Source organism: Lactuca serriola, chromosome 8, assembly GCF_051521515.1.
Source record: "Lactuca serriola cultivar US96UC23 chromosome 8, Lser_US96UC23_V15, whole genome shotgun sequence".
Lineage (NCBI taxonomy): Eukaryota > Viridiplantae > Streptophyta > Magnoliopsida > Asterales > Asteraceae > Lactuca > Lactuca serriola.
In genome coordinates, this window is record NC_136415.1 from 71205665 (window position 1) to 71233347 (window position 27683).

Below are 27683 nucleotides of genomic sequence, written 5' to 3' on the forward strand. Positions count from 1 at the left end.
TCACAAGAGAGAATCATATTGTTTCATTATGAAGGTGTATCGACTACTCAAAAAATATAATACTTGAAAACCTGAATAAGTGTGTTATTTAACTCACGTTTTGACTATTTAAAGTTTAAAGAAATAGATATAAAACAATCGGTGTACCTTATTAATTATAGATACTTTCCCTTCGTTCATGTACAAAAAAAAAATCACAATATGTTCTATTATTTACCTTATGATATTTAATCACTATAAAATATGAGTCTTCGAATTACAAATAACGTATGTATTAAGGAGGGAAACGAAGGTATATAATGAAACCAAAGTGATTAATGTCAGATAAATTAAGCAACCAACCAATATAATGAATATGTATTTCAAGTCAAACGAGCAAGTCGTTGTAGTATAGTGGTAAGTATTCCCGCCTGTCACGCGGGTGACCCGGGTTCGATCCCCGGCAACGGCGTTTTTAATTTTTCGCATTAGATTTCTAAAACATACAGACTATACATGGTTCACTCCAAAATAAACCTAGTTCTCCTTTTTTTTTTTTTTTTTTTTTTTTTTTTTTTTTAAATTTCGTTACAAACCCCCCACAAACGTTATTGACAATGAACACCAGTCTGCATCAAACTCCACTATTGATGCTCTAAGTTTGTGCATATCAAATCTTTGTTTCTTTAGAAATCATGTAACTAGAATTATAAGTTTAAATAATCCAAAAAAAATAACTATCGAAGAATAGTGCATTTAATGGGTTAAAAGAAAGATGGGTGACACATACTTGTGAAAGAAGGGGTAAGGGGTCCACTTTTAGTTTTAGACGGAAGGAGATGCTTCTGTTTTCCTGAAACTTAAAAGGTACTAACATCTTATGTTGCTCTGTCTAGCACTTTTGTATCGGGTTCACCTTCAGAATCCCAGAAGGGTATTTTCGACAATTCACAACTCAGAAAATGATCAATCACAGGCATCTTTGATTGAGTGTATGCAGCATTAAAAGATACACGCAAAGTACATATACCTACATACTCAATCTCCTTAATATTGTCTAAAAGGTGCATCAAAAGACAAAATGACTTTTCATATCTTAGATTGATGTTAATATGACAAAAATTGTAATTTTTATCTCATCTAAAAAGATGGGACAATGACTTACTCTCAATATCTCATATATGCAAAAGACAAGATTACCCTTGTCTGGAGTCTCATAGGAAAAAAAATAGCATTAGAGACCATTCCAAGGGTAAGACTTTTAGCATCCTCACTTATACATTCTAGATTACAATATCAAACACAAACCAAAAATTCTTCAAAAAAGTAGCAAAAATCATCTTTCTTTCTATTAATTTATGGCCTCAACTCCATAACAGATTGTACATCAAGTTCAATACAACTATGAGTAAATTTGCATCATCTGTCATACCACAACAATCAAGAAACAATGTATCTAACTCTAATCCAAAACAAAAACACCCCAAAAGGGACATTTTCTCATCAAAGATCATAAAGTTCCAAGCTTTTCCATGCTACACATCTTCATCCACCTCCATTAACCAATTCATAAAGCTATAAATTCAATACCCCATTTATATATATTCTCCCCTTAATCATACATTTCACTAACTTTTTTTCTCCCAATAAACTATTGATCAACCCCACCTACAGGTGAAACAGTCAATGCCTCTAAAACCGATTGACATTCTACACTTGAACCATTTTCCAAACTGTAAGACTTGCAACTGAAGTAGAAAACAGTACTCATCATAAAATTAATAAGCACCACAAAACTATACATGATAACTAAAAGTGGTCCTTCCCATATCCTCGAAGACCCATCTCCATAGCTTAAAGTTTTCACACGATGCTCAAATAATCCCTCAATAAAAGCCATTCCGATTGTGGATCCAAGAAATATCATCAATCCAACTTGAGTTTGACCCCTGATTAGAACAGTAGATCTTAGTATCGCTTCAGACCCTGAAATGTCTTCCAATACTGAAATCACCATGGAAAGATCGCAAATGATGATGGCGTTTGCGAAGAACACTGAGAAAAATAACCCGAAGATGATAGCAGAGTAGGCGATTAGATTTGGGGAGAATCCGATTACAGAGAGTAAGCTGCTGACGCCAATGAGTAGAACGAGAAATGAAGTTAAGCAGCCGACTATTACAGTGCATACTAACAAGTATGTGGAGACGATTCGTTTCCAGATCTTCCGTAAGATGAGATAGAATTTGGAGGAATCGAACATCTTTCGTGAGTAAGTGCAATCGACTGAGTAGACAACAGCAGCTTTTGAAATCAATAACAATGTGACGTATAAAGGGAAACACATTGTGGTTGAGATTGCCATTTCGGAGAATTTTTGGCAAGAGTGTTCAACGAAAGGTCTTAGAGGAAGGCCACTTGATTTTGAAACTAACAGAAGTCTGATAGCAAGTCTTTTGACGATGGATGGATCGACTAGAACATTCGATAAAAGAACAGCTGAAACAGGACAGATTAGTAATGCCCCAATTGCCATGAACCCACTGAGATTATACCTTAGAATCCTTACTGTTTCTCTCAAGATTTCTAAAGCACTAGTTGATTGAAAGACGTGATCTGATCGAGTAACATTGTTGGGTAAGTCTTGTTCGAAGGGTTGAAGATCTGGGGTTTCTTTGTGTACTGCGATTGTGCTGAGCCTAGGGCTTGGTCCTTGTGCGGGTTCCATAATTGAACCAGAAAAGAGACCCAATTTGTGAAAACTCAACACAGAAAAATGAATCGCATGGTAATGAAGGTTTAAATCAAGCTGATTGCATCTGGGTTTTGTGGCATACCTGATGGGAATGATCTGTGTGGATAAATATGTGTGTAGAGGGAGTGTTTATCGATGGATTTTGCTAAGGACCGATCTGGGAACTGTAAAGACGAGAAGGTGGAATAACGTGAGAAGGGGGTGTATCTCATGAAGATCGATAGAGTGAGATTGGAAAGGTCATGAAGAGAGAGATGTGTGTCGATTTGAAGAATGATTGGGAACGAAGGAAGGAGATGCGCGTCGGTGTCTTTGACTTTCGTGTGAGTTTGGGCTTGCCTAGGTTCTCGTGTGTAATGGAATGTGTACTTTAATTTTTATGGTATGTGACAAGGTTTTTTTTTTTAAATTTTATGGTGTGTATTTTGTAAATTGCAAAATGGTTAATATGTTGACAAAATTGCAAAAATGGTTCCTGTGGTATGTAAAATTTTGGGGTTTTAGTCCAAACCAAGAGTTTTTTGGAACCATAGTCCTTTTGGAGTGATTTCTATGTGGTTTTGGTCCCTGGACTTAACTCCCGTTAAGTTGGAACTGTTAAGCCCCCTCACGTGCCTCACACGTGAGGGTAATTTCGTCATTTCATATGTCAGGGACCATTTTTGCATAAACGTTTTTTTGGATTAATTCCTTTTAAATACCCCCACTTCCTGCGATCTTCTTCCCCAACGTCTCTTTTCTTCTACCCTTCTTCTTCTTGAGCTCTGCTACAACAAAAATGGTGTTATGTTTTTGTGGAAAAGTTGCTGTGGTGAAAACGTCTTGGACCCCTCTGAATCCAGGAAGGAGATTTTTTGCATGCCCTATGAATGATTCCGTTTGTGGGTTTATTGGGTGGCTTGATCCCCCAATGTGTGCTAGGTCTAAAGCCATCATACCTGGTCTGCTAAGAAATTTGAATTCAGTGCAGGAACGGTGCAATGAGTTGGTTAGAGGTATGAACATGCTACAGGATCAATGCAATGGACTGATATGCAGGAACAACATGTTGGTGGCAAATATCAGAGCATTGAAGGATGATAATTTGAAGCTGAAAATGTACATGTTTGGAAGTTGGTTTTTCTTTGTGATTGTATTCTTTTATATTTGGTTTGTGTAGGGGTATACTCTGAAGGGTGTTTTGGTCATTTTGTTGTAATTTTATGTGATCAAGTTTGTAGTGACTTATGATGATAATGATATATGTACAATTTTATGATGCAAGTGTAATGAATGTTTTACCAAAATGGTATGAATGTATAAGAATTAACATATGAATAGAAATGGTATGAATGTGTTACCAAAATATATATATTAGAACCAATTGTACATAACCAAAATGCACATTTCATTAAGATTTGTAATATAACAACCAAAGTTTCTAAACATAACAGCCAAAGATTCTAAACATTACCAAAAGGGACACATTACCAAACCTAAGATAACAACCAAGTTTTCATAACAACCAACCAAAAATTTTCAACAAAATATTGTAAACATAACAACCAAGTTTTCATAACCAACCAAAATCACAGAAAACTCCATACATGCATGACACATTACTTCTTGGATTGATTCCCACCTTGCCCTTTACAGGTCATAGAGTTGTGTCCCTTGTTCTTGCATTCGCTACAAGTAACACTGATATGCTTCCTTGATAGCTTCTGCACTCCATCATTTGTTGGTTTTTGGGAACCTCCTTCTTGTGCAGCATTCACTCCATCACCTTGACTTGCCTTCTGTTTTTTGCTTAACCTTTCACCCTCACTTTGTCTTCTCTTTTTCTTAGGCCTTCCCACTTGAGTGCGATGTGGAGGAGGGATTAGCTTTGTGGGACATTCACTTTTGGGCCACATGGATCTACCCTTAATTGGCTCCACCTTAAAAGAATAAGCCTTTTTCCATGTCTCTAGAAAATACACCTTGTGAACCCATTTGTAAATGTCAAGCTCAGCCTCTGGGTCTTTACTCATCTCATTCAGAGTTGCAATTGCATGTCTGCATGGAATTCCAATTAATTCCCATTTTCTGCAAGTGCATGTTTTGTTCCTAACATCAACCACATGTTGATCCTGCAAAGCTCCTGTGACTTGATACTTGTCTCCCCCATTCCACCTAGCAATGTATTGTGAAGCAACTGTTTTTCTTGCAGCTAGGATGTTTGTTGCTGTGGGTGTTAGTGGACCTTTAGCCTTTTTCATTTCCTTCTTGACATTGCATATCCTCTTCATTAGATACTCCCTTATGAATTCTAAACATCCAATGACAGGTTTATCCCTTCCTTTCTCTATCTTCCCATTAAACACTTCACACATGTTTGATATCAACACATCAAAAACTGCTCTTCCTGTGTGTAAATTACCATTAAAAAACATTTAATACAATTCACATACAAGTAAAACAGTTCACTAAGTGAAAGACATAAGGACCAAATTGGAATATATAGATTTACCTGAAAAATGACTCCTTGCCCAATGTTTAGGAGGAATTTGCTTCAACCATTCACATGCCTCCTTATCATACTGACTAAACTCCTTCATCAAATGTTCAAACTCAGGAATGGTGGTAGCTGATGCACACCTCCATAAGTGGTCCCTGTACTCTGTTTGCCTCCATCTTTTCCTCATATTGTCATGAATATGTCTGATACAATATCTATGCTCAGCATTGGGAAAAATTTGCTCAACTGCAGTATGTAAACCCTGCAAAAATTAATTGTCAATCATTAGAATTAACTTACAACCACACTTTAAATGACCAAATGTATAAAAACTACTTCCAACTTTACCTTTTGCCTGTCACTTATGAAAGTAAAATTTGAGTTTCTTCCAAGGTCCAAGTCATCCCCAAGGTTATCTAAAAACCATTTCCAGCTTTCTGTGTTTTCAGACTCAACAATCCCATATGCTAATGGGTAAATTCCATTATTGGAATCAAGACCAGCTGCTGAAAGGACTTGCCCAGGGAATGGTCCTTTCATGAAGGCACCATCAAAACCTAATAAGTCCCTAAGGCATGCCTTGAACCCTTTTTTCAGTGGACCCAATCCCACATAAATTCTTCTAAACTGCCTAGTTGGGGAATCAAGGTTAGGCTCAGAACATACATCTATTTTCACTGTGGTGTCTGGGTTGGTGGCTTGAAGTTCGAGAACATAGTCCCTCAACAGTTCATACTGCTTTGTGTAGTCCCCAGTTATATGCTTTCTTGCCTTATCCTTTGCCCTGAACACCTTGTCCATACTAACACCCACTTGGTAGATCTTTTGAAAGTGATCTTGTATGGCTCTCAAAGGTATATTTGGATTCGCCTCAACTTGATCAAAGATTTTCTTGTTGATTAAAGAAGCAGTACAAGCCCTGAGTTTCCTTGTTTGCAAACATGTGTGAGTTTGGTTTAAGGTCCTTATAAACCAGTCGGATTCAGGATTTGACCTAGATGCATGAATGTACCAACCACATGTTACTTTTTGTGTCTTTAATTCTTTACCCTTTCTTTTTGAAGTGGTAGCTTGACTACCCACTATGCCTTTATTGGTGACAGGTACAACACCTCTACACTGTGCCCTAAGCCTTACATTGTCATTTTTTTAAAGAAAATATTCCTTCTTGATTCTAGTGCATGCAGATCAATTGCCTCCTTTAATTCTTTTTTACTATTAAATTTATCTCCAACTAAAAAAGATTGTTTATGTACTGCCCCAAGACTGCACCTTTTTTCTTTTCTCAAATTCTTGATAAGAGCTCTTCTCTCTCTGTCTTGGTCGGATCCTTCATCCAAAGATTCAAATTCCTCATTGTTAATCACTTCCATATCTTCAGGTTCATGCCCATGAACAACATTTATACAAGAACCTTCCACATCACTTTCAACATTGAGAGTGAAGTCTCCCATGTCCACATCCACATCCTGTATATTGTTGTCAACATCCATTATGTCATCCATATGATCTTCATCTTCTATTTGTCTCTCATCTTCTTCATACTCTGGATCACTATTTTCAGATTCATCATACTCTTCAAAATTTGGATCACTTTCTTGAGATTCATCATCCTCTTCATACTCTTGATTACCCTCTTCAGATTCTCCATCCCCTTCATACTCTTCATTATCATCATCACTCCCAATCAAATTTTCCATAAGGTTATCAAATAACTCATTCAATTGTTCATCAACATTATTAACAGGGGGGGGGTGTTGTAGCCTTCTTCATCAACAGTTGATGCCTCTTGAACAACATTTGCAGCCTCCCTAACACCATCCATCTCATCAATGTGAACACAAGTTGCTGCCTCCTGAACATTAGTTGAACCATCCTGATCATCATTCTTTTCCTTTGAAATGTGAACAACCTCATCAATATAATCTAAATTAAGCCTCTTGCTACAAGAACTTTCACCTATTTTGGAATTCCCAACCCTACCCCTTCTATACTCTGGTGAGAAACTATCATTCTTACTCCCAAAAAGAATCAGAGACATGAACTCACCAATAGGCTCACCATTACCATGGTTCACATTTTTCATTGGAGAATCTGCATGAACTTGACCCTCAACTTCAGCCCCTTGATCATCATTTTCTGGTAATTCCTCAATGACAACTTTACCCTTTGCATTTGGTGACATGAAGTAAGTCAATAAATTTGTCTTTCCATGCTCTGTGTACACCTCAATCAGCTTGTTATGTGCAATGTATTTAGAAAGGTTGATCACATCCTGATCATTCCCTAAAGCTCTAAGACCAAATTGAAAGTCACCATTGGGTATCCTAAAATGGTACTATATAACTGGGGATTCATCAGCGAATTCAGAATTCTATGGGTCTGGGTAACCTCGGTCAAGCATTATGGCATCAAGTTCATGCACAGAAAACTCATCAATGTCCACATAATCAACATAACGCACTTCACCTCCAATGTACTTTATATCAGGTAATTTAGTAAATTTCCCACCGTGATGAAGCTTAATACTAAACCATGTGGGTGCACCAGCTAAAAATCAAAATTGTACATATTAAAAGTTAAAATTTTGCATTTTTTTTCTTCTAAATCAATAAGAAAATGCAAAGTATAAAAGTTAAAGAAAACAGAGCAGCTTACCATATACAGTTGATACATTAACAACTTCGTGTTTTGGTCTGATATGCCACATTACGAACACCATTTCGTATTAAACGTATGCCCTTATATGTGTAGTGTCGATTATCTTGTTTGGATAAGCAACGAGGGTTTTTTGCAGGTTCAATGGAGCAGAAGCAAGAAGGAGGGAGTTGGGGAGTTGACGAGTGTTGGGGAAAGTAAATGAGGGGTAAATGTCAATTAATCCAAAAAAACGTTTATGCAAAAATGGTCCCTGACATATGAAATGATGAAATTACCCTCACGTGTGAGGCACGTGAGGGGGCTTAACAGTTCCAACTTAACGGGAGTTAAGTCCAGGGACCAAAACCACATAGAAACCACTCCAAAAGGACTATGGTTCCAAAAAACTCGTGGTTTGGACTAAAACCCCAAAATTTTGCATACCACAGGGACCATTTTTGCAATTTTGTCTAATATGTTCTTTAATATTTAAAGATTTTGACAAATATAACTATTTTTTTTTATCTTATTTTATAAAAGTAACAAACATGGTTTATTTTTCAAAAATAACCATCAATTTCATATTTTTGGCATGCCCGCTAGGAACTCCACATATATTTAAGTTACAATTTTGTTTATATCAAGCGGCGATTTTAGTATACAGCACACAAACAGTGGTCATTGCAATCCCTGACCTTTTCGGATATAATTTAAAATTTTTCGAAGTTTTTTGAATTTTTTTTACTATTGTGCAACACATGACTTTCCCGTGCACCCCTACTATGAAATCCTGCGTACGCCCCACTTGATATCCTTATAAACTTTCATAATTATGTTTACATCTTTGTAAAACTTTAAATTACATGTATATCCTTATAAAAATTGTATACATCCAAATATTTAATTTAATCATAATTGACATATTTTAAATTTTAAAAATTATATTAAAATTAGATTATAACTAAATTAATAAAGCACATTTACATTCAATCTTATAATCGATCTCTTTATTCACAACCATATTCTTTTCACATTCATATTTTGTATATTCGATTAGCAAAATCCGGTGATTCCATATTCCTACTCGATTGTTAAACAATGTATTTCATTTCCTATAATCGATTTAGAAGACCCGCGATTATTCTCTTTTAAATAATTTTGTTCTTCCTCTAGTTCTTTTGAACTGAAAATTTCAGTTACAAATAAAATCATTGAAAAACTAATTTTAATTTGGTGTCAATATATTGTAAAGATTCATGCATTAATAGGTCGAGAATAAAAATGTGGGAGAAGGTAATATAGTTGTGTTACAAGTTAATTATTTTCTTAATAATAAAAAAAATCAATTTAAAGATGGTGTTTTTTTAATAAATTAAATATGATTAACTTAAGTATTTGAATATATATATATATATATATATATATATATATATATATATATATATATATATATATATATATGTGTGTGTGAATTAGTAAGTTTTATAAGGGACAAATTTCATATTTTTTGTTTTTTAATCATCACAAGCTTCTCTGCGAACTCATTAATGAAGAACGAGTTTACAGAAGCTTATCTGTGAACTCAATATACTTGTACAACGGACTCAATACAAAAGTACAAAAAAATAATGATAAATCATAATTTGTATGGTAGTAATTATGACTTTTTTCTCATATAAAATGGTAGAACTAAAAAAATTGTTTGAGAAAATCTCAAATAAAGTTCATCTATGATTTACAAAAAATATGTACAAATTCTTTGGTATTGTTGTATATGATAGTCTTGGAAAAGCAATAGATAAAGCATATTTTTGGCCATTAATTACAAACTTATATATATATATATATATATATATATATATATATATATATATATATATATATATATATATATATATATATATATATATGGGATTGATAAAATTGATTAAAGTGAAAGACAAATCATTTGGATAATAGTATTATTAAGGTGTATTTCTAACATCTAGAATATAGGTATGTTATGGATATGACTTATAAGAATGATGTAAGACATATGAAAAATGTTATTTCTAATAAGACATTGTTGTGCATATGTGTTTTGGTGACGGTTGGTGATGTTCATGAAAAAATAGTGGTGGATCAATTAAATGTTAGGCGGCGATAAACTGATGATCAAAACCTCGACAATAGAAGATGTTATGGTAGAATATGATCCAACAGAAACCATTCCATTGAAAGAGGAAGCAACAATCTAGTGGGTTTACATATCATTTCTTTAGTTCTTGAAAACATTGTATATAATAGTCCACTAAGAACTAAATAAAATGATTTACCAGAGAATGTTGATTATGGCATTGAAGATGATGATGAATGTGCATGTAATGAAATAGATAAAATGATGGCTTACTATTGTTCTAGAAAATAATTTAGTTAACTAAGGAGCACCAGTAGACTTTTGTGAAAAAACATATGACAATGAAGGATCTATTGAATCTGAAATATGTTGGTCGGATGATGAATATGCAAACCAATACAAAACTCAAACGTCGTTCCCATATATAGCTCTCATACCACCTTACCTTGGTTTAGTTAATGCTTTTACACCATCTCACAGTACCAAATTACCTTTAACAACAAGATATTAAACCTGTCCTTGGATTAAAATGTGTGAAAAATGTTGGTGATTTGTTTCCCTAATTGTATTTAAGTGTAATTAGTTGACTTGTTGACTAAAAATCAATATTGACGAATATTAAACAAGGAAGGTGCGGAGTACACATTTTTTTAAGTTTATTCAAGATTAAAAGTAGACTGTTATTTAGGGGCGAAGCCCCTAAACGAATGGAGGTCCGGGGGCAGCACCCCTAGGAGCGGGGTCTAAGGGGCGACAGCCCCTAGCGGGGTCCAAGGGGGAAGAGCCCATGGTTGGGGTAGAGCTGCATTTCATTCTCGGATTTATGACAACTTTTGGCTATTGGAAAACTGTTTTATGAAAGTTTTAGATTATATTGTTGTATTAAAAATGCATCAGAAATCTAGATTTTGAATATTTGACCCATTTTTGGTTTTGCGTTAATCGATATAGAAAACTCATATTTATGACAGTTTTTTGACTGTTGGAAAACTGTTTTATGACAGTTTTGACAGTTTTCAGACAAAGGAGGTATTTAACTAAATTTTGGCCAGTTTTTTTAGTACTCACAAAATTGATACATTTCATTCTCTGTTTTGAATCTCTTCTAAGTCTTATCCAATCAAGATTAGGGAGTACCATCCGAATACTTTGATTTGAAAGTGGAATCACAATTCTCACAATATCCAAGTGCATTTATTACCTTGAAATTCTAATAGAAGAAGGGTTTCAAATGAAAGCACACAAATTCAACGAAATAGCGGTATGAGGTTGTTTGTTTAAAAAAAATATATTATAGTTGGTGTTTATATGCGAATTTATTTAAGGAAACTGGGATTTTCTAGGATAGAAATTTAATGCCATACACACTTATTCATCAACACAAGTACACCCAATCATAAAAAAGCAAATAAGAAAGTGTAAGGAACTTTACTGCATCACGTAATGGGTAACAATCATGGCAAAGTTTAAAAGGAGAATGATATCGTTCGAGATCTCAATTCGATGTACAATCTTGATTGCATTTATAAACATACATGACATAAGAAACATTATGTCGTCGAATTGATGAAATGTGTCCACAAAATAAACTTTTCCAAGGCTTCTAATTCATTTCACATCTTGTAGAAACATAATCATGTGATTATGAATCACATTCTAACAGATGAGGATGATCGTTTCAAGTATTTATTTATAACTCTTGGTTACATGGTATTTTATTTTCATGTCCAATAACATAGAGTGGTTTATTCAATTAACACATTATGTTTTTTGATATTATCATCACTTGTAACTTCAAGCTTTTATAATTGAGAATGTCAAGTGGATATGAACATCAAACAATTGCATAAACATTTGAGCGATACCAAAAAAGTTTAAAAACAATATTTTTCTCTCCTAGAACTATTGGATTAGTGTCTAAGTCCATAACTATTTTGGTATGTACTTGACCCGATTATGAGCATGGTCCTTTTGGGTTGCCTTCACCATAGCAATATGTAGGATGAATTAAGGAGAGAGAGGTTTAAATATGATTTATTAATATATTATGAGAATAATATATTAAAGGAGAAATCATATTGTTTAATTAATATTGGTCAAGAATTAATTGATAATTAATTTTGTGGCTAAAAGAGATTAATTAAATTTAGGGGACTGGACTGCAATTATTGGATAATTGAGTTATTGGGCTAAGGAATGCTAAAGGAATAAGGGGTGAACGAAATTATGATGGAAGCCCATCATATTTTCGTCCATGGCCTTATCCAGAAGGTTCCATGGGCTGCTTGGAGTTTAAGTTGTCCATTAGGGTTTTGATTGAAACCCTAGCAGCCCACACAAGTATATAAAAGACCCCTTAGGCTCCAAAAACGTGGACAACTGATTCTCTAGGGTATCTAGTCGTTTTTGGGCAGCCTCTCTTCTTCTCCTCTTCATCCAAGTTGCATAAGGTGTTTGTGACTCCATTAGAGGTGCAACACTTGAGGCACTAAGCTTTTGAAGCCAATCCAAGCAAGGAATTGATTGTTATTGCTATATAACAATCAAAGGTACTTTTATAAACCCTAATTCAGTTTATAATATGTTAGATCTAAGTTTATTAGTCTTGGATTCAAAGCATGTACAATAAAGAAACCCAGATCCAAGCATTAGGGTTGTATGAGCACATAGGATTGTTCTTATGCCTAAAACCCATCAGTGGTATCAGAGCCTTGAATGGTTTCAGTTGTATGTGATGCTTAACTATTTTGTTTGCTTAAAATCGAGTTTTTGGCCTCTGCCCGACTCAACTCGGCGACTCAGTATCTGGACTCGGCGAGTTGGCCCTACTCGGCGAGTCAGTGCGTCAGGCAGAGGGTATTTCGAGATTTAGCTGCTGTTTTGACTTGGATTTGATGCTTAATTCGTTTTTTGAAGTTAAAATCCGATTTTTATCTTAAATTAATGATTATGCTTGCCAAAACAATAGATAATTTCAAATCTTTTAAATATTGGTTGTTTATATGATAAATATGGATTATTTCAAATTATTTGGTAATTATCTAGTGACTAAAATAAGATTAGGTCAAATATAGATAATTATGAAATTAATTGTTTAATTTGAATTATTTGTTATTTGATCCCTAATGTTTTGAAATGTTTCAAAACTTGCCCTCAAGTTTTGGAATTTAAAATTTGACTAAAAGTTTAATTTTGAAATGTTAAATTCTAAAACCCTAGTAATTTGAAAAGTTCAAATCACACCCTTATGGTTTTATTAATAAATTTAAGTGCATAATTAAAAGTGATTTAATAAACCCATAAAGTTTTTGGTTTATATTTAATTAAATTAAAAGTATAATTTACTAAGTTAAACCACCTAGTATTTTAAAAGTGTAAAATACACCTTATACTATATATAACATTAAAAGTCTAGTATTATATATGTATGAGTAAACAGTTAGTCTTACCGTTAGTAGGCCTCATTCATGAAGCTGGTCTATAAGGGGTGTTTAAGGAAATTGCCTATAAAATGGCGATTGAATGAGTATCCACTCTTACTCACCGCACTCTTGACTAGTGGAGGGTCGTTAGCCGAACGGGTAGGATAGGACAGAAACCTTCCATTATAAGTATAATGAAGTACAAAGTAACTAAATGCTTTTTCAAATTCCCAAATCATAGTTACTTTAGGAAAAATGTGAAATTGTATGCTAATCCATAGAATTACACTTCGTACCCCTGTCAAACGTTAGTGGAGCGTGTGTGGTTAACCGGCACACTAATTTGGGGATGACATTGGTAGCGAAGGGTGACTCAATGTTTTTCATAGATCAATGGAGCGTGTGTGGCTAACTGGCACATTGATTAGGTGATTGTAGCATTGGGTGCACCACGTGATTCGTCTGGTTATTCACACCTTATTTGTGATCCTCGACATCCCAGTCACAAATAGTAGGGCATAATCGAGATTAAACATGCCATTGAAAAGTTCAATGAATCTCAATAAAACTTAAACTTCCTTTCGTTTTTCATGGTGGAAATTGGTAAATCGTCATTTACCTACCTTCAAATATTCTGCAACTAGATTACGGCATCCCTCTTCTAGGTTGTAGAATATTGTGTTGGATCCTAGCCTTAATAACTCATTTGGGTGTTTTATTAAAGACTCAATCAACTTAACTTGAATTTTCTCCCGTTTTGTAGATGTCTGGCTCTAACCGTGGTATTCCCGAATCCCAAGGAAAAAGTGTTCCTAATGAAAGTGAAAGCTTGATTCAAAGTGAAGGATCACTGTGGACTAGCTTGATTTCACTTCCTCCTCTTCCTCCCGTTGTTCTCCCTAACCCTAATGATCGAAGATTTGAAAGGTTCAAGATCACCGAATACCTATTGGAAATGGAACATCAAGATGGCAAACCCGTGTGTGCTCACATCCTAGGGATGAAATCACACATTGATAGGTTGATTATGTTGGGTGCGTCTATCTTAAATAAGTTGGCTGTGGACTGGGTTCTTCAGTCACTCCCTAAATCATATGATAAGTTCATAAGAGAGTATTATATGATGAAACTTGACGCAACCCTCATTGACTTGACTTACATGCTTATTGCTGTTGAATCAGAAATGATTTGGCGAAGTAATGGAGCATATTTGTCTGATAACTCAACCAACCATGCTTCCATGGACACCACCTGTTCCTGCTGCCAAGGGAAGGGGTAATGGATACGAAGCTGCCCGAAGGACCTGAAGAATCTAAGAGATAGGAGAGTCGATAAGTAGGGCTCTACTTCAGGTATAAAATCCACTATCTAACTCCATTTAAATTCCTATTCTTTATTCATAATGTGATAAGATTACATTTGCATGTTTTGCAGGATTAGAGAAAAGAGAGGAAGTTTGATGGAAGAGCAAGATGAGTCTGATCACGAAGAAATGGATTTCGATCGCATGAATTCGAAGATCAGATTTTGAGCTTAGGAAGTTATGATAGATTTGTTAGGAGTATCTGATTACATAGTTTTTCATTTGAATTTTGCATTGTAAGGACATGTTTTCCGCTGTTTTTATGAATAAAATAAATTTTGGTTTTTTATTTTATTTGTTTATCCTTGCAATGAAATATATGAAAAATTGATGTTTGTGTACTTCTATTATTAGCAAAATGGATTTGATTCTTAATTATCTTATTTGTGGAAACGTCAAAAGTTTACCAAATAGGGAGAGTTTCTCATCGCCCAAGTTTCAATTGGTCAGAAACTTGGAATCATGCAATGTGTATTGTATGATGAATGAAAAACTTTCACATTTGGGAAACTTAGACTAATTCTTTAGCAAAGTGTCAATTGAAGGACTAGGAGATCAAGTACACTAGGTTGTGCGTTGATCAAGTCCACCACAAGAGTGACAAAGATATTCGTCATGATTTACTAAAGTTTAGTAAATATGATTATAATTATAAGATTGAGTGTAATTCTGAGTTGATTGAAAGAGTTTCAATGAATAGTAGAACGAATAAAGAAGAATCAAGTAGGCAGAAAAATAAAAGTTTCTCCTTTTTAGGAAGAAGGGAGAGTACCTTTTATTGTGTTTTATGATAAGTCTTAAAGATTAAGAACCATGTCTCAATAGATCCTCTAAGTGAGTCTTAGTGCAATTGCATGTCTAAGAAGAGGAATCGAGTATTGTAGAAATGGTTAAATCAATAAGTCAATCATACTTCGTTCCAATATCAAGTCTTAGAGTCAAGATTGTGACATTGAGTGAAAAGACTTAAGTAGGTTTATAACACTTAACAAATGTGGAATTTGGAAAAGTTTTCTTATTCTTGCACATTTGAAATTGGTAAGTTGTGCTGTCTTGGATAAGACAAAGACCAACTAGGACCAATTATGTGAAGTGTTTTGTCTTGATAAGAACTACACTAACTCTTGAATATTTTCTTTGTCAAGACATGTTTCTTGAAAAGAGAATCTTATATATCAAGGAGTCAGTGGGAGTCTTAATGGTTTTGAAAGGTTTCAAGAACAAATCAAGAATAAACCTTATAGATCATCACTAGCACACGACTTGGGGTTTACAACCTATCGTGCTGACATTATTTTGTTTATATGTCATTCCAATTGAGTTAATTGTGTATGTGAGTTCTATGAGTTCTCATTTGAATGCATACTAGAGCCTTAGTCGATGGAAAGTACATTGATATGTAAGGACAAATTACTAAACTACTTGGAAGACATGGTGGGCACTCGTGTTACCATAAGGCAAGAAATCAAGATTAAGAAAGTTCAGTCCATATGAGGTTGAATTTGTCACAAACTTTGGTTTTGGCAAATTCACATGGATAGGAACTCATACACCATAAAATCTAAGTGTCATAAGATTCCCTCCTTCATGAAAATGACTGTGAGGAAATGCTTTCACTAAGAGAGATCTTAAGAAGATAGCAATTGTGAAAATTGTATTCTCAAATTCGATTATGGTTACGACATCCTTTTCCATAGTTCGAATTGTGAGATTTGGCAATTAGTTTGAAGATTTGGAACTTAGTAACATAAGTTCTAAATTGTTTAAGCACACATATGAGCAATCTAAGGCAAAGGTGTATAAGTTTAAGAAGCTTAGATAAAGGCTTATCGAAGCATCTAGTATTAAAAATATGAATTTCAGAAATTCAATAGGCATTGTTTTTCTGGAAGTTCATTTGTTTTCTGAATACATGTCAAAGCTAGTGGGAGCATAAGTGTTATGCTTATATGATAATAATCATCATGATAGTGGGAGCATAAGTGTTATGATTGTATGATTATTATGGCGAGTATTGCAAGTTAGCAATATTAATTATAGAAAAACAAAGATTCAATTTGCAAAGTTGCATGGGTTGAAAAAATTGTTTTTGCTATAATTAAGGGAGAGAATATTATACTTCGTTTCAAAATCTAAAGCTTAGATTGAGAAATTTTAATATGTTCAGTCAAAGGATACATTGTGTGTTCTCAAATTTCGATTATGATTACGGCATCCCTCTTCATAGTTTGAATTGTGAGAACATGACACATAAAATATTATGGCAAAAGATTGGTAAAGTATCATATCTTTATGTAAGACATTATGCATTGTGTCCCATACGCTTCGGGTATAGGATCGATTGCAAATGCTATAATACTTTACCATTCTAAAATTTTCCAAATGTCTAGCGCATTAAGAGGGAAAAAGGACTAGAATTGGTTTTGACTAAAATAATTGAACAACTATCAAAGGACGATCCAAAGTTCGCTGAGGATTGGTCGCTTGTAAGTAGTTAGAAGTATGGTATTGGATGGACCATATCGACATTATTATGAATAGATAAGATTCTATTAAGAATGAGTTGTCATATGGCAAATGTGGAAATGTTTCCATATTGGGAGTTGCATATTAAGAATCTATGTCTAGATTAGAAACTTTTATGCAAGAAGAATGTTCAAAGGAATATAATTTGAATGTGAGACTTCACGTCTATAGAATTGTCTTGTAACAATTTGCGATAGAGTACTTTGTAATTTCATTGGCCAAGTCTTGGTGACTTTTGTGCTATGACTTTGCGAAAGGATCGTTGCGTAAAATGTTAGAATCTAGCATATTCTAGTAGTGGCAAGAACCTTGTGTTCTTACACTAACAATGGGGATTAAGGAATTGTGAAATGAGCATCATTGAAAAGGTTTATTTCACAAAGCATGGACCATAGGAAACAAAGTGTGCATGCTTAGAGCATGGGACAATTGTTGTTGTAATTCAAGTAATGAGTTGATTATCCGAAACATTAAATGATAAATAATGAGTGATCAATATGGTGGATAAATAGAAGTGTTTTATTTACTCTCACAAGTTTGGGGCCATATAGGATTAAGTATTATTGTTATGTTTCAATTTGCATGTTTTGACTTCCCGAATAACTAGGTTATTCAAACATCCACAGTCGGTCATACGTTGGAAGTAAGTATGTAGGAAGACTGTCATGAATATGTCTGTAGATTGTCTGAAGTGTTTAGACATAGCACAAGTTTGCTGCAGAGTTCATGAGTGCTTTGATAAGATTAGAGTATTGGATTAAACCCACGCTCACTTGGATCACTTCATGGATTTATCACGAGTGATTAGTGAGACGATAATATTGTATATTCTTGAAACCGAGACATGTGAGTTGTTATTTGTTGGTCGGTTGCACATTGATAATAAGTAAACGCACCAGTAACTTGGTGTTATAAAACTTATTGTTGTTTGTGATTTGATCGGTAAATGCAAGCGAGCATATGAGTCGAAGTTTATCCATTCCTTTTACCCAAAGTGGGATAAAAGCGATATATGTGGGCCTCTAGATGATTTAATGATGACACCTAAGCGCTTGGCCAAGCCGGGACTAAGTTGATGTGTTCAATTGTAGTCTCTTATCAGTCGTCATAAATCAGAAGTCAGGAAACAGTATAGAGAGAATGATTAAAATTCATGTCTTATGTCTATATGATATCTTGAGAATGGAGGAATGTATGATCCCTTATCTAGAGGACACGCTATATGATAAGATCAGAGTTCACAGCGGCTTTTGAAAGCTACGATTGTTGATCAGGTTCTGAAGTTTTACGGAAAATAGTTATTAGACTTATCCAAGTGGGAAACTGTTGGATTAGTGTCTAAGTCCATAACTATTTTGGTATGTACTTGACCCGATTATGAGCATGGTCCTTTTGGGTTGCCTTCACCATAGCAATATGTAGGATGAATTAAGGAGAGAGAGGTTTAAATATGATTTATTAATATATTATGAGAATAATATATTAAAGGAGAAATCATATTGTTTAATTAATATTGGTCAAGAATTAATTGATAATTAATTTTGTGGCTAAAAGAGATTAATTAAATTTAGGGGACTGGACTACAATTATTGGATAATTGAGTTATTGGGCTAAGGAATGCTAAAGGAATAAGGGGTGAACGAAATTATGATGGAAGCCCATCATATTTTCGTCCATGGCCTTATCCAGAAGGTTCCATGGGCTGCTTGGAGTTTAAGTTGTCCATTAGGGTTTTGATTGAAACCCTAGCAGCCCGCACAAGTATATAAAGGACCCCTTAGGCTCCAAAAACGTGGACAACTGATTCTCTAGGGTATCTAGTCGTTTTTGGGCAGCCTCTCTTCTTCTCCTCTTCATCCAAGTTGCATAAGGTGTTTGTGACTCCATTAGAGGTGCAACACTTGAGGCACTAAGCTTTTGAAGCCAATCCAAGCAAGGAATTGATTGTTATTGCTATATAACAATCAAAGGTAATTCTATAAACCCTAATTCAGTTTATAATATGTTAGATCTAAGTTTATTAGTCTTGGATTCAAAGCATGTACAATAGAGAAACCTAGATCCAAGCATTAGGGTTGTATGAGCACATAGGATTATTCTTATGCCTAAAACCCATCAAGAACATCAAACACCAACCCTTGAAGATAGTGTTTGACTAATAATCATAATACGTTATATTTATTATAATTACAATGGTTGGTAGGGAAGGTTTTATAGGTTAATTATTTTTTTATCAAGATAAGAAAGTGATTTAAAAATAGATTAATATAAAAATTTATAAAGATGAACATTTTACAAAATTAATAGAATTTTTAATAAAACTAAGATAAAATAATAAGAATGAATAATAAATTATGAGATAAAAAAATTTGATTTTTGCTCACATTTAGTCACCATCTTTTTTATGTATGTAATTTACCAGTGAACTTATTTGTGGTGTTCGAAAGATACATTTATGACATGTAATTAGAGGTGAGCCTAGTGTATGTCATGGTGGGTCACTTAACCCACCTAAATTTATAAAATTTACAACAATTTATATATAAAATGTGATATCCCCCATTTTTAAGAATCAATTCAAGCATTTTTTTTCGTTTTATAAAATTGAGATGCGGAAATTCTCAGTTAAACAAAACATTTTGAGATAACAAATATTATTTCATTTTATTAAAAACCTCGAGGATGTCATGATGCATATCCAAACATACATTATAGAGTAAAATATAAAAGGTCCTTAAACTACTACGCACATATCTTTATTCCACTCAGCATCCTAACTAGACTACTGCAGCCTTGGTTCCACTACCTGTGATGCATAAAGATGAGTGAGTCAGGTTTAGGAAAACATGGTGAGATACATAGGGTTTTCAAGCCCATAAAAATTTAATGATAATAATTTATATCATTCATGCAAAAAATATTATCAAACAATTTTTATATATGGCCTAAGACCAACTACCCAACCCAACTAATCCTCTTAGATCCTAAATGCAACGATTATCGGGAGGAATTGTCCAACCTGATGAATCGTTTGAGCAACTGTTTGAATACACAGCTAGGGGTGTCCTTGACCAATGTAGGTCATATAAGGTGACCAATCTTCATAGATTTGATAAATATGGTATCCCACTTTATCTACATCCATGTGTTATAAGTCTATGCTAGCAATGTAATTCACTAGACTGTCTGGAATAGTCAAGTGTTGTCCTCTACTCTAGTCGATGACCCGGACATACTTGCTAGTTGTCTGATCTGGACCACCATTTTTTGTCATCAAAGAAAGTGGAGAAACACTCCACTATGATCTCACACACTCTATCCCAATCAAGAGACCTAATCGATATCTAACTTAATTTCAACTAAGTATCCTTTAAAAGTCTCATTCTTAACCTACGGCAAGACTTATAACTAAAGGCAATCGATTTCCAATACAATTTCAAACTCAATAGTATTAGCCTATTTATACACATAACATATAGCACATATAATACATGCAAACATTTAATGTCTCATATAAATAATAACTTTATTTTAGATTATGATTTTGATAGTAACTACGCACTCACCAGACAAAGTGTATGGTGATTGGTGAATCAAGCAGAGCTTCGCCTTACACCTTTTCTAAAAGACCTAGATGTACATAATGCTAAGTCTTAGTCTATTATTTCAAGTATTTAGATTCCTCAATAATCTCAAAGTCTACTTCAAGGTCTAACTAAGGAATAACCAGGTAGGATCATATCGGATGTAGGGTTCATTTGGTATACAGAGTATACTGTTTGGAAACCCCACATTAAACACCTTACTAAATCCAGCTCAAGAATTACTCCCATAAGTAGATCAAGCAGTATAACGACTTGAAATCATTGATAAACCTTACTTATAAGTTCCTAGTAACGACTTATAACCATAATTATGAATTACACGGAAGCAGAGTAAGTGTAGCTCACTTACAGAGTACTATAGACGAGAACCAGGATCTATGCGGGTAGAATACTGACTAAGAATCTCCTACTCAAAGGCTACTACTCAAATGAGTAATCAGGAGCGTCGTAGGGCTTCACCACAGAGCAGAAGAAAAGGAAAAATGGGCTAAATGTCGAGAATTTTATAGAGAAATCGATTTAGAGGTGTGAGGAAGAATGAAGGAATGAGGTGTTATTTATAGACTGAATCCTTGGGATGTGCATCTTGCAGCATGGGGGCACACCGCGCTCTTGGTTGGGACATAGTGACGTGGTGAAATGTTGGCATGATACGTGTCGCAAAGTGGGTGGGGATGTGTGGTCTTGTCGGGCGCACAACGCTCCTGACGTGCACACTTACCATTTTCAGATTTTTGAATTGCGTATCTCCTTCAAACAAACTTCGTTTTTTACGTTCTTTATATCCTTGAAAAGTTCTCGACGAGATCTATAACTTTCATTTAGACTCCGTCGACTAACTTTGACTTTATATTTTTCACACATGCTTAAACTGTTAAAGCACGTACAAAAAGTATAACTCTCTCATCAAATGTCCGCTTTCGACAGACTTTTTATCGTTGAACTCTTATTAACGAGATCTTCAACTATCGTTTAGATTATTTTGGCTAAAAGTCAACCAATCTAAATTTCGATTTTTGAGCAGAATATTGTTAAGCCGAATCTTAGAATAATAATAACTTCCTTTCACGAAGTCAGATTTAGACGCTTTCTATGTAAATGCTCTCGGTTAAACGACTACTACAATTTTCGTTTAGATCAATAAGGCTAAAAAGTAATTTAACAAAAATCTACTTTTTATGAGACATGGAGTCGTGCCGGTTAAATCGTGAAACTTCGATGAAGCATAACTTCTTCGTATGAAGTCGGATTTGAACGCTCATTATATCTCTGGAATCCTTATGACGTACACTACAACTAGGTTAAGATTATTTGTCCTAAGTAATGTTTTCTCTTCAATGCGTATTTTAAATCCTATTTATTTTATTATTAATTACACTTAATATTTTGTAGAACACATAAGCATATAAATATATGAATAATCTTTTATTTTTCATTCACATAAGATTACAATGGTTGATCAAAGCGATTCCAGAAAATGACCTAATCTAGCAGAAAATGTGGGCGTTACATTAAATATTTAGGACATGCCTGAAATATTTTGAAGTACCTACCTTATGGTGTTTGGAAAAAAATGAATATATATATATATATATATATATATATATATATATATATATATATATATATATATATATATATATATATATATATATATATATAAAAGACATCATATTTTAATGGTACGAAAAAGTCTCACACCACTCCAAAAAGAAAATGATAAGGAGGTTTCCATTGTAAATTGATGATTATTCTTTCACACTTTCACACGCTAGTTGAGCATTGGTTTAGACTAGCTTACTCAAAGTCTAAGTTAATTTTATTCAAACATATAAATAATTTATGGAAGGACCGTTTGGGCTCTACCATTTCACCACCAATGTTTATACATAACGAAGCAATTATTTTTCTGGTTGAATCCACCGGCACAGATGAACTAGTTTAGGAACCGTATGTTTTTCTATTTTAGACTTACTATGGCCTGCAATAGCCACTTATACTGATATTTTTTTAGCACAAAAAATAAATGAACGTAATGGTATACAAAAAAGGAAAACGAGTAAATATAAAACCATAAATTATTTTCCATAATATATAAGCATGGAGCCATAGACTATTTATTATATGTGCGTGAATATAGGCATGATTTTTTTTAAAATGTACACTTTCGTATATTAAATTTTGGTGGGAAAAAATACATAAAAAGAAACGATTTATTACATATAGATAAATATAGGTACGATTCTAAAATTGGCAAATTCTATATACAGAAGTTTTGGGAAAAAATTACATAATAATAGACAATTTATTGGACATGATGACATGAATGTGAACATAAATAAACATAGGTATACGATATTAGAAAATTTCAATTTTATATATTGAGTTTTGGGAAAAAAAATTACATAATAATAGACAATTTATTGGACATGTGAATAGATATAGGTACGATTTTAGAGAAGTCCAATTATATATAATTATATATAGTTAATTTTGGGGGTAAAAATACATAACAATAGACAATTTATTATATATATGAATGAATACTTGTACAATTCTAGAAAAGTCCAATTTTATACGTCTAATTGTAGGAAGATAAATAAATGAACATAAACGATTTCTTATACGTGTGGAAAAGTCTCATTTTTTAATGCAACGATAGCGAAATTTAAATTTTCCACAAACAACGGACCCACATGTGACTGAAGAAAGCAACTCCGACGACGCGATAATGATCATGGTTCGTATATAATTCTCTCTGCCACCGCCGCCACCACCATTTCCTGATTTCCACCATTGTGATCTGCCACTTCCATGAAGATAACACAGGTGCACACCGTGAACCTTCGCACCATACTCTCCGAGACAACGAGGATCGTGAAAGCTAACAACACCGACTTTATCGCTTTATACATCTTCTTCCTCCCTCTCGCCTTCTCTCTCGTCATCACCCCTACTCTCCACCTCCACCTCTCCGGCAGCTTCTTCACCTTCGATCTCTTCCACAATTCTCTCGCAAATAATCAGACTCTTGTAACATGTCATCTTCTCTACATCCTAATCGTGTATCTACTCACTCTATGTGCCATAGGGACAATTGGCTACAGTACATACAATGTTTTCATAGGTACACCGGTCAATTTCTTCACATCCCTTAAATCCTTAACCTTCATCTTCTTCCCAATCGTTTCCACCGCCATTATAGCTCACCTTCTGCTACTTTTGATCTCGCTAACTTGCCTCCTGTTTGTTGGAATGATTGTTATGCTGGGGAAAAGCCTAGGGATACTTGTAATCGACTACAACTCGATTTACTTCATGTGGTTTTCCATCGCGACAATAATCGGTATAACAATCTATTTCCACATGAACTGGTGTTTGGCTTTCATGGTCGTTGTTGCAGAATCTAAATGGGGATTTGCAGCTTTGATGAGGAGTTGGTATTTAGTGAAGGGGATGAGATCGGTTCCATTGTCCTTGTTGTTGTATTATTTGATCTGTAATGGAGGTATGGCGTGGTCATTTTCACATACTGTATCTTTTTGTGTGTTGCGTAGGGAGACCCTGAGCTTTGTCTTGCTTACGATGTTTGGTTCCTTCTTCCTGATGTTGTGTTTGGTTATGAACACCGCTGCCAACACTGTGTTTTATATGTACTGCAAGGCTTTCCATGGTGAATTGGAGCTTGAGATTGGTCATGGGTTTGATCATAATTACATCAACTTGCCTTCTTCCGATGATACTGTTGTTGGAGCTTGATGATCAAAGATTATAGCCTGGTTTTTCGGTCCTGTAGATGTTTATTTTGCTCATATGGTTTTGTTTTATACATGTATACATATACAAGTGCAGAAGTTTGTGTACTTGGTATAGAATTTTGTAAAGACATGCTGAATATCCTATTAAAATCATAAGCATGTAAAGTTTGTTTGTTTCTTTTAAAGACTGTAATTTGTATCCTTGATGACATTATTATAGGTTTGTTTAACTTTTTCTAGATCCAAGGTATTTTGTTTTTATTTCCAGTTTGTCGTTCTAAAAAACATTTGGGTTCGTTTAAGGAATGAGTCTCAAGTATAATAGCTTTGAATTTCCATATTTTCATGTTTTTTGTATCCTCTTGTCAATTGATTAATTATTTTCTTGAATTTTTATATTTTTTATGTTCAAGTCATCTTGAATTCATTTTATAATTTGGCATGAAGCGTTTGGACAGTTAAGATGTGTGGTTAGAATTCATTTTATAATTTGGTACAAACTCCTATATAAACTGAACCCAAGGAAGTCCGATATCCAAAAAAAAAAAAAAAAAAAAAAAAAGCATTTCCAAAAACAAAATGGGATTTTTTCGGTGTATGTTTGGTTTTAAACAAAAAGTAAAAAACAATCAATATTGTAGTCAATATATAATATACGTGGATGAATATAAGCATGATTTTAAAAGTAAAATGTAATGACCTGATTTTTTAAGTCAAAATTTTCATTTTTATTTATTTAAAACATAAGTTTTACATATTATTACAAAACCTATTGTCATATATTTAATTATGAAAGAGAGTTTTAGCAAAAGTCTTAAAATATTATTAATGCTTTCAATGTAGGTATAATCATGCGTGAATCTTTCATCGACCCAAAGAACAATCTGAAAACGAGTTATTCAACAACTGTAAGTCAAGTTTTAGTGAGTTCCCCCAAGATAACACATACCACAACATATATGCAATGCATACATATAATGGACGTTAGCTTATAGTTGGTCTACACTCTGGCCTTCAACATATAATTGGTTCGCCCCCACTAGCCTTCAACATGTAGCTGGTCCACTTTCCTTGGCCTTTAGCATAAAGCTAGTTCGCCTAAGTCTATTGGTCTTCAGCATAAGGCTGGTCTGCCCTCAACTCAATGTGCGTTTATGTAAGTGTGTATATATACACACACATACACACATATCAAACAGTCACACATAACATGCAACTAACTAAGTTAGTCTTAATTGTCTAATTGCATACTACATGACAACTATATCTTAACATACAATGGATATATATTAGAGTATAAAATATAGTGAGAAGAACTCACCTAGACAATTTATCATATGGTTATCAGATACCCAGGTAATCCAATTGGCGAGCAAGCGCGTAACAAGTATTAACCTATAATACTATAATATTAGTCCTTATGGCAATCTGCTAATGTAGGCTAGATCTTGCACTAATCACAATGAATACTGATAGTTCTATCAAATAAAGATCAACCAGGCAAGACAGTTGGGATGAATGATCATTTCGGCATATAGGTTTTCTAAAATCCAACAACCAAGCCAAGAAACTCATTCTAGACACCTCTCCTTTAAGTAGATCAAGAGTATTATGACTGTAATTACTAATAAATATTATTTATACATTTATAACAATGACTATGAATATAAATATAAGTTACACTTTAAGCGTAGTAAGTGTAGTTTAACTTACAGGAATATCTTAGTGAAAACTGGGAAAATCTCAGCTATCTGATGGCGCAAGGCCTCACTAAAGTAGTCAGGAATTAGGAAGTAAAGGGGCTAGGGTGAAGGAAGGTTTCCAAAGGTTTTAGTGGTGGAATGAGTGAGCAAAAGTCTAAAAAATACACACATATATATAGGAATTCAGTAGGAGTGTGTCGTGCCTAGTGACGTGACCAATTCTCTTGCTGCCACAGGTCGCCTCTATTGTGGTCCACCTTGTCTACTTCTAGAAGTTGCTCACGCCGTGCGTGCATGAATTTTAGATTTTCAAAAGATTTATCTTCTTTATATGCGTGTGTAGCTATCGACGAGTAATACAACTTTTATTTAGACTCTGACGGCTAATTCTCACTTTATTTTTAAAGTTATATTTTTACAGACATAAAATATTAAAGTCTGTATAAAAATCATAAGTCTCTCATGTTATATCCATTTCAACTGTCTTTATATCGACGAAATCATATCGATGAAATCTTCAATTCTCGTTTTGATCATTTTTCCTAATAATCGACCGATCTTAATTTCGGTTTCTATGTCGCACACCACTGCACTGAAACTTAAAAAGATCATAACGTTCTCACAATAAGCTAGATTTAGAAGTTGTAAATATATACGCTCTCGCTTTTATGATTACTACTATTTTTATTTAGATTATTTAGGCTAATAAATAATATATTTCTATTTCGAATTTATAATAACCATTTTGTAACACTTGGATTTTAGGTATGTACCTCTTAGCTCTCTTATATTGAATTTTGGCCTTTTAGTCCCTAGAGTAGTATGCGGGGCATACCACATGGTACGCTTAGCATACTAAGGTTGAGCTGGATCACGGATGCGAGGCCTTGTATACTAGGTGTACGAGGGTTACGCTTAACATACTCGGAGGTTATTGAAACCCTAATTTAATGGTTTTGCACCCTATATAAATACCTTAAGTCCCTAGGGTTGGCCTCTTTACCAACCTGCATTACTCTAAAACCCCAAAATCGACCTTTAGCCTCCATTGTTGTGCATTTGAACTTTTGAGAAGAACTTGTACTTTTTATCTCATTTTGAAGAGAGTGAAGAAGGGTGAAGGTGCATAGCTTGGTGGGAGGCTTAAAGATCCAGAATCATCACTCATCTTGCAAGCATGTTGAGGTATCAAGTTCATACCTTGGCTTTTGAATGCTTAAATCTCTTTATGTCTTTATTTTTATGCTTTTGGTCCCTTTATGGGTTGGTTGATAAGCTAAGACTTTTGTAGGACTTGTCCTTTTAGATCTGAGCATGTTATGATGTTCTTAAGCATA

General features: G+C 34.1%; 2 protein-coding genes and 1 non-coding gene across 3 annotated transcripts; 2 read left to right on the forward strand and 1 right to left on the reverse strand.

Moving 5' to 3' along the window:
- The first annotated feature begins 379 nt into the window (after positions 1-379).
- TRNAD-GUC (transfer RNA aspartic acid (anticodon GUC)) lies at positions 380-451 on the forward strand. The gene has a single exon. It is a non-coding gene; the product is annotated as a tRNA-Asp (tRNA).
- Positions 452-1306: 855 nt separating this feature from the next.
- LOC145069478 (uncharacterized) lies at positions 1307-3077 on the reverse strand. The gene has a single exon (XM_079016405.1). It carries the CDS (start codon positions 2705-2707, stop codon positions 1631-1633), a length of 1077 nt encoding a protein of 358 aa, XP_078872531.1. The 5' UTR covers positions 2708-3077; the 3' UTR covers positions 1307-1630.
- A 21063-nt stretch (positions 3078-24140) lies between these two features.
- On the forward strand, positions 24141-24644 carry LOC145067012 (uncharacterized). Its single transcript, XM_079014241.1, has one exon. The coding sequence runs from the start codon at positions 24141-24143 to the stop codon at positions 24642-24644; it is 504 nt and encodes a 167-aa protein (XP_078870367.1).
- Positions 24645-27683: the final 3039 nt, after the last annotated feature.

Excerpts from the sequence above, each read along its gene's own strand:
- LOC145069478 (XM_079016405.1), bottom strand. The coding sequence starts at position 2,707 with ATGGAACCCGCACAAGGACCAAGCCCTAGGCTCAGCACAATCGCAGTA.
- LOC145067012 (XM_079014241.1), top strand. The coding sequence starts at position 24,141 with ATGATTGTTATGCTGGGGAAAAGCCTAGGGATACTTGTAATCGACTAC.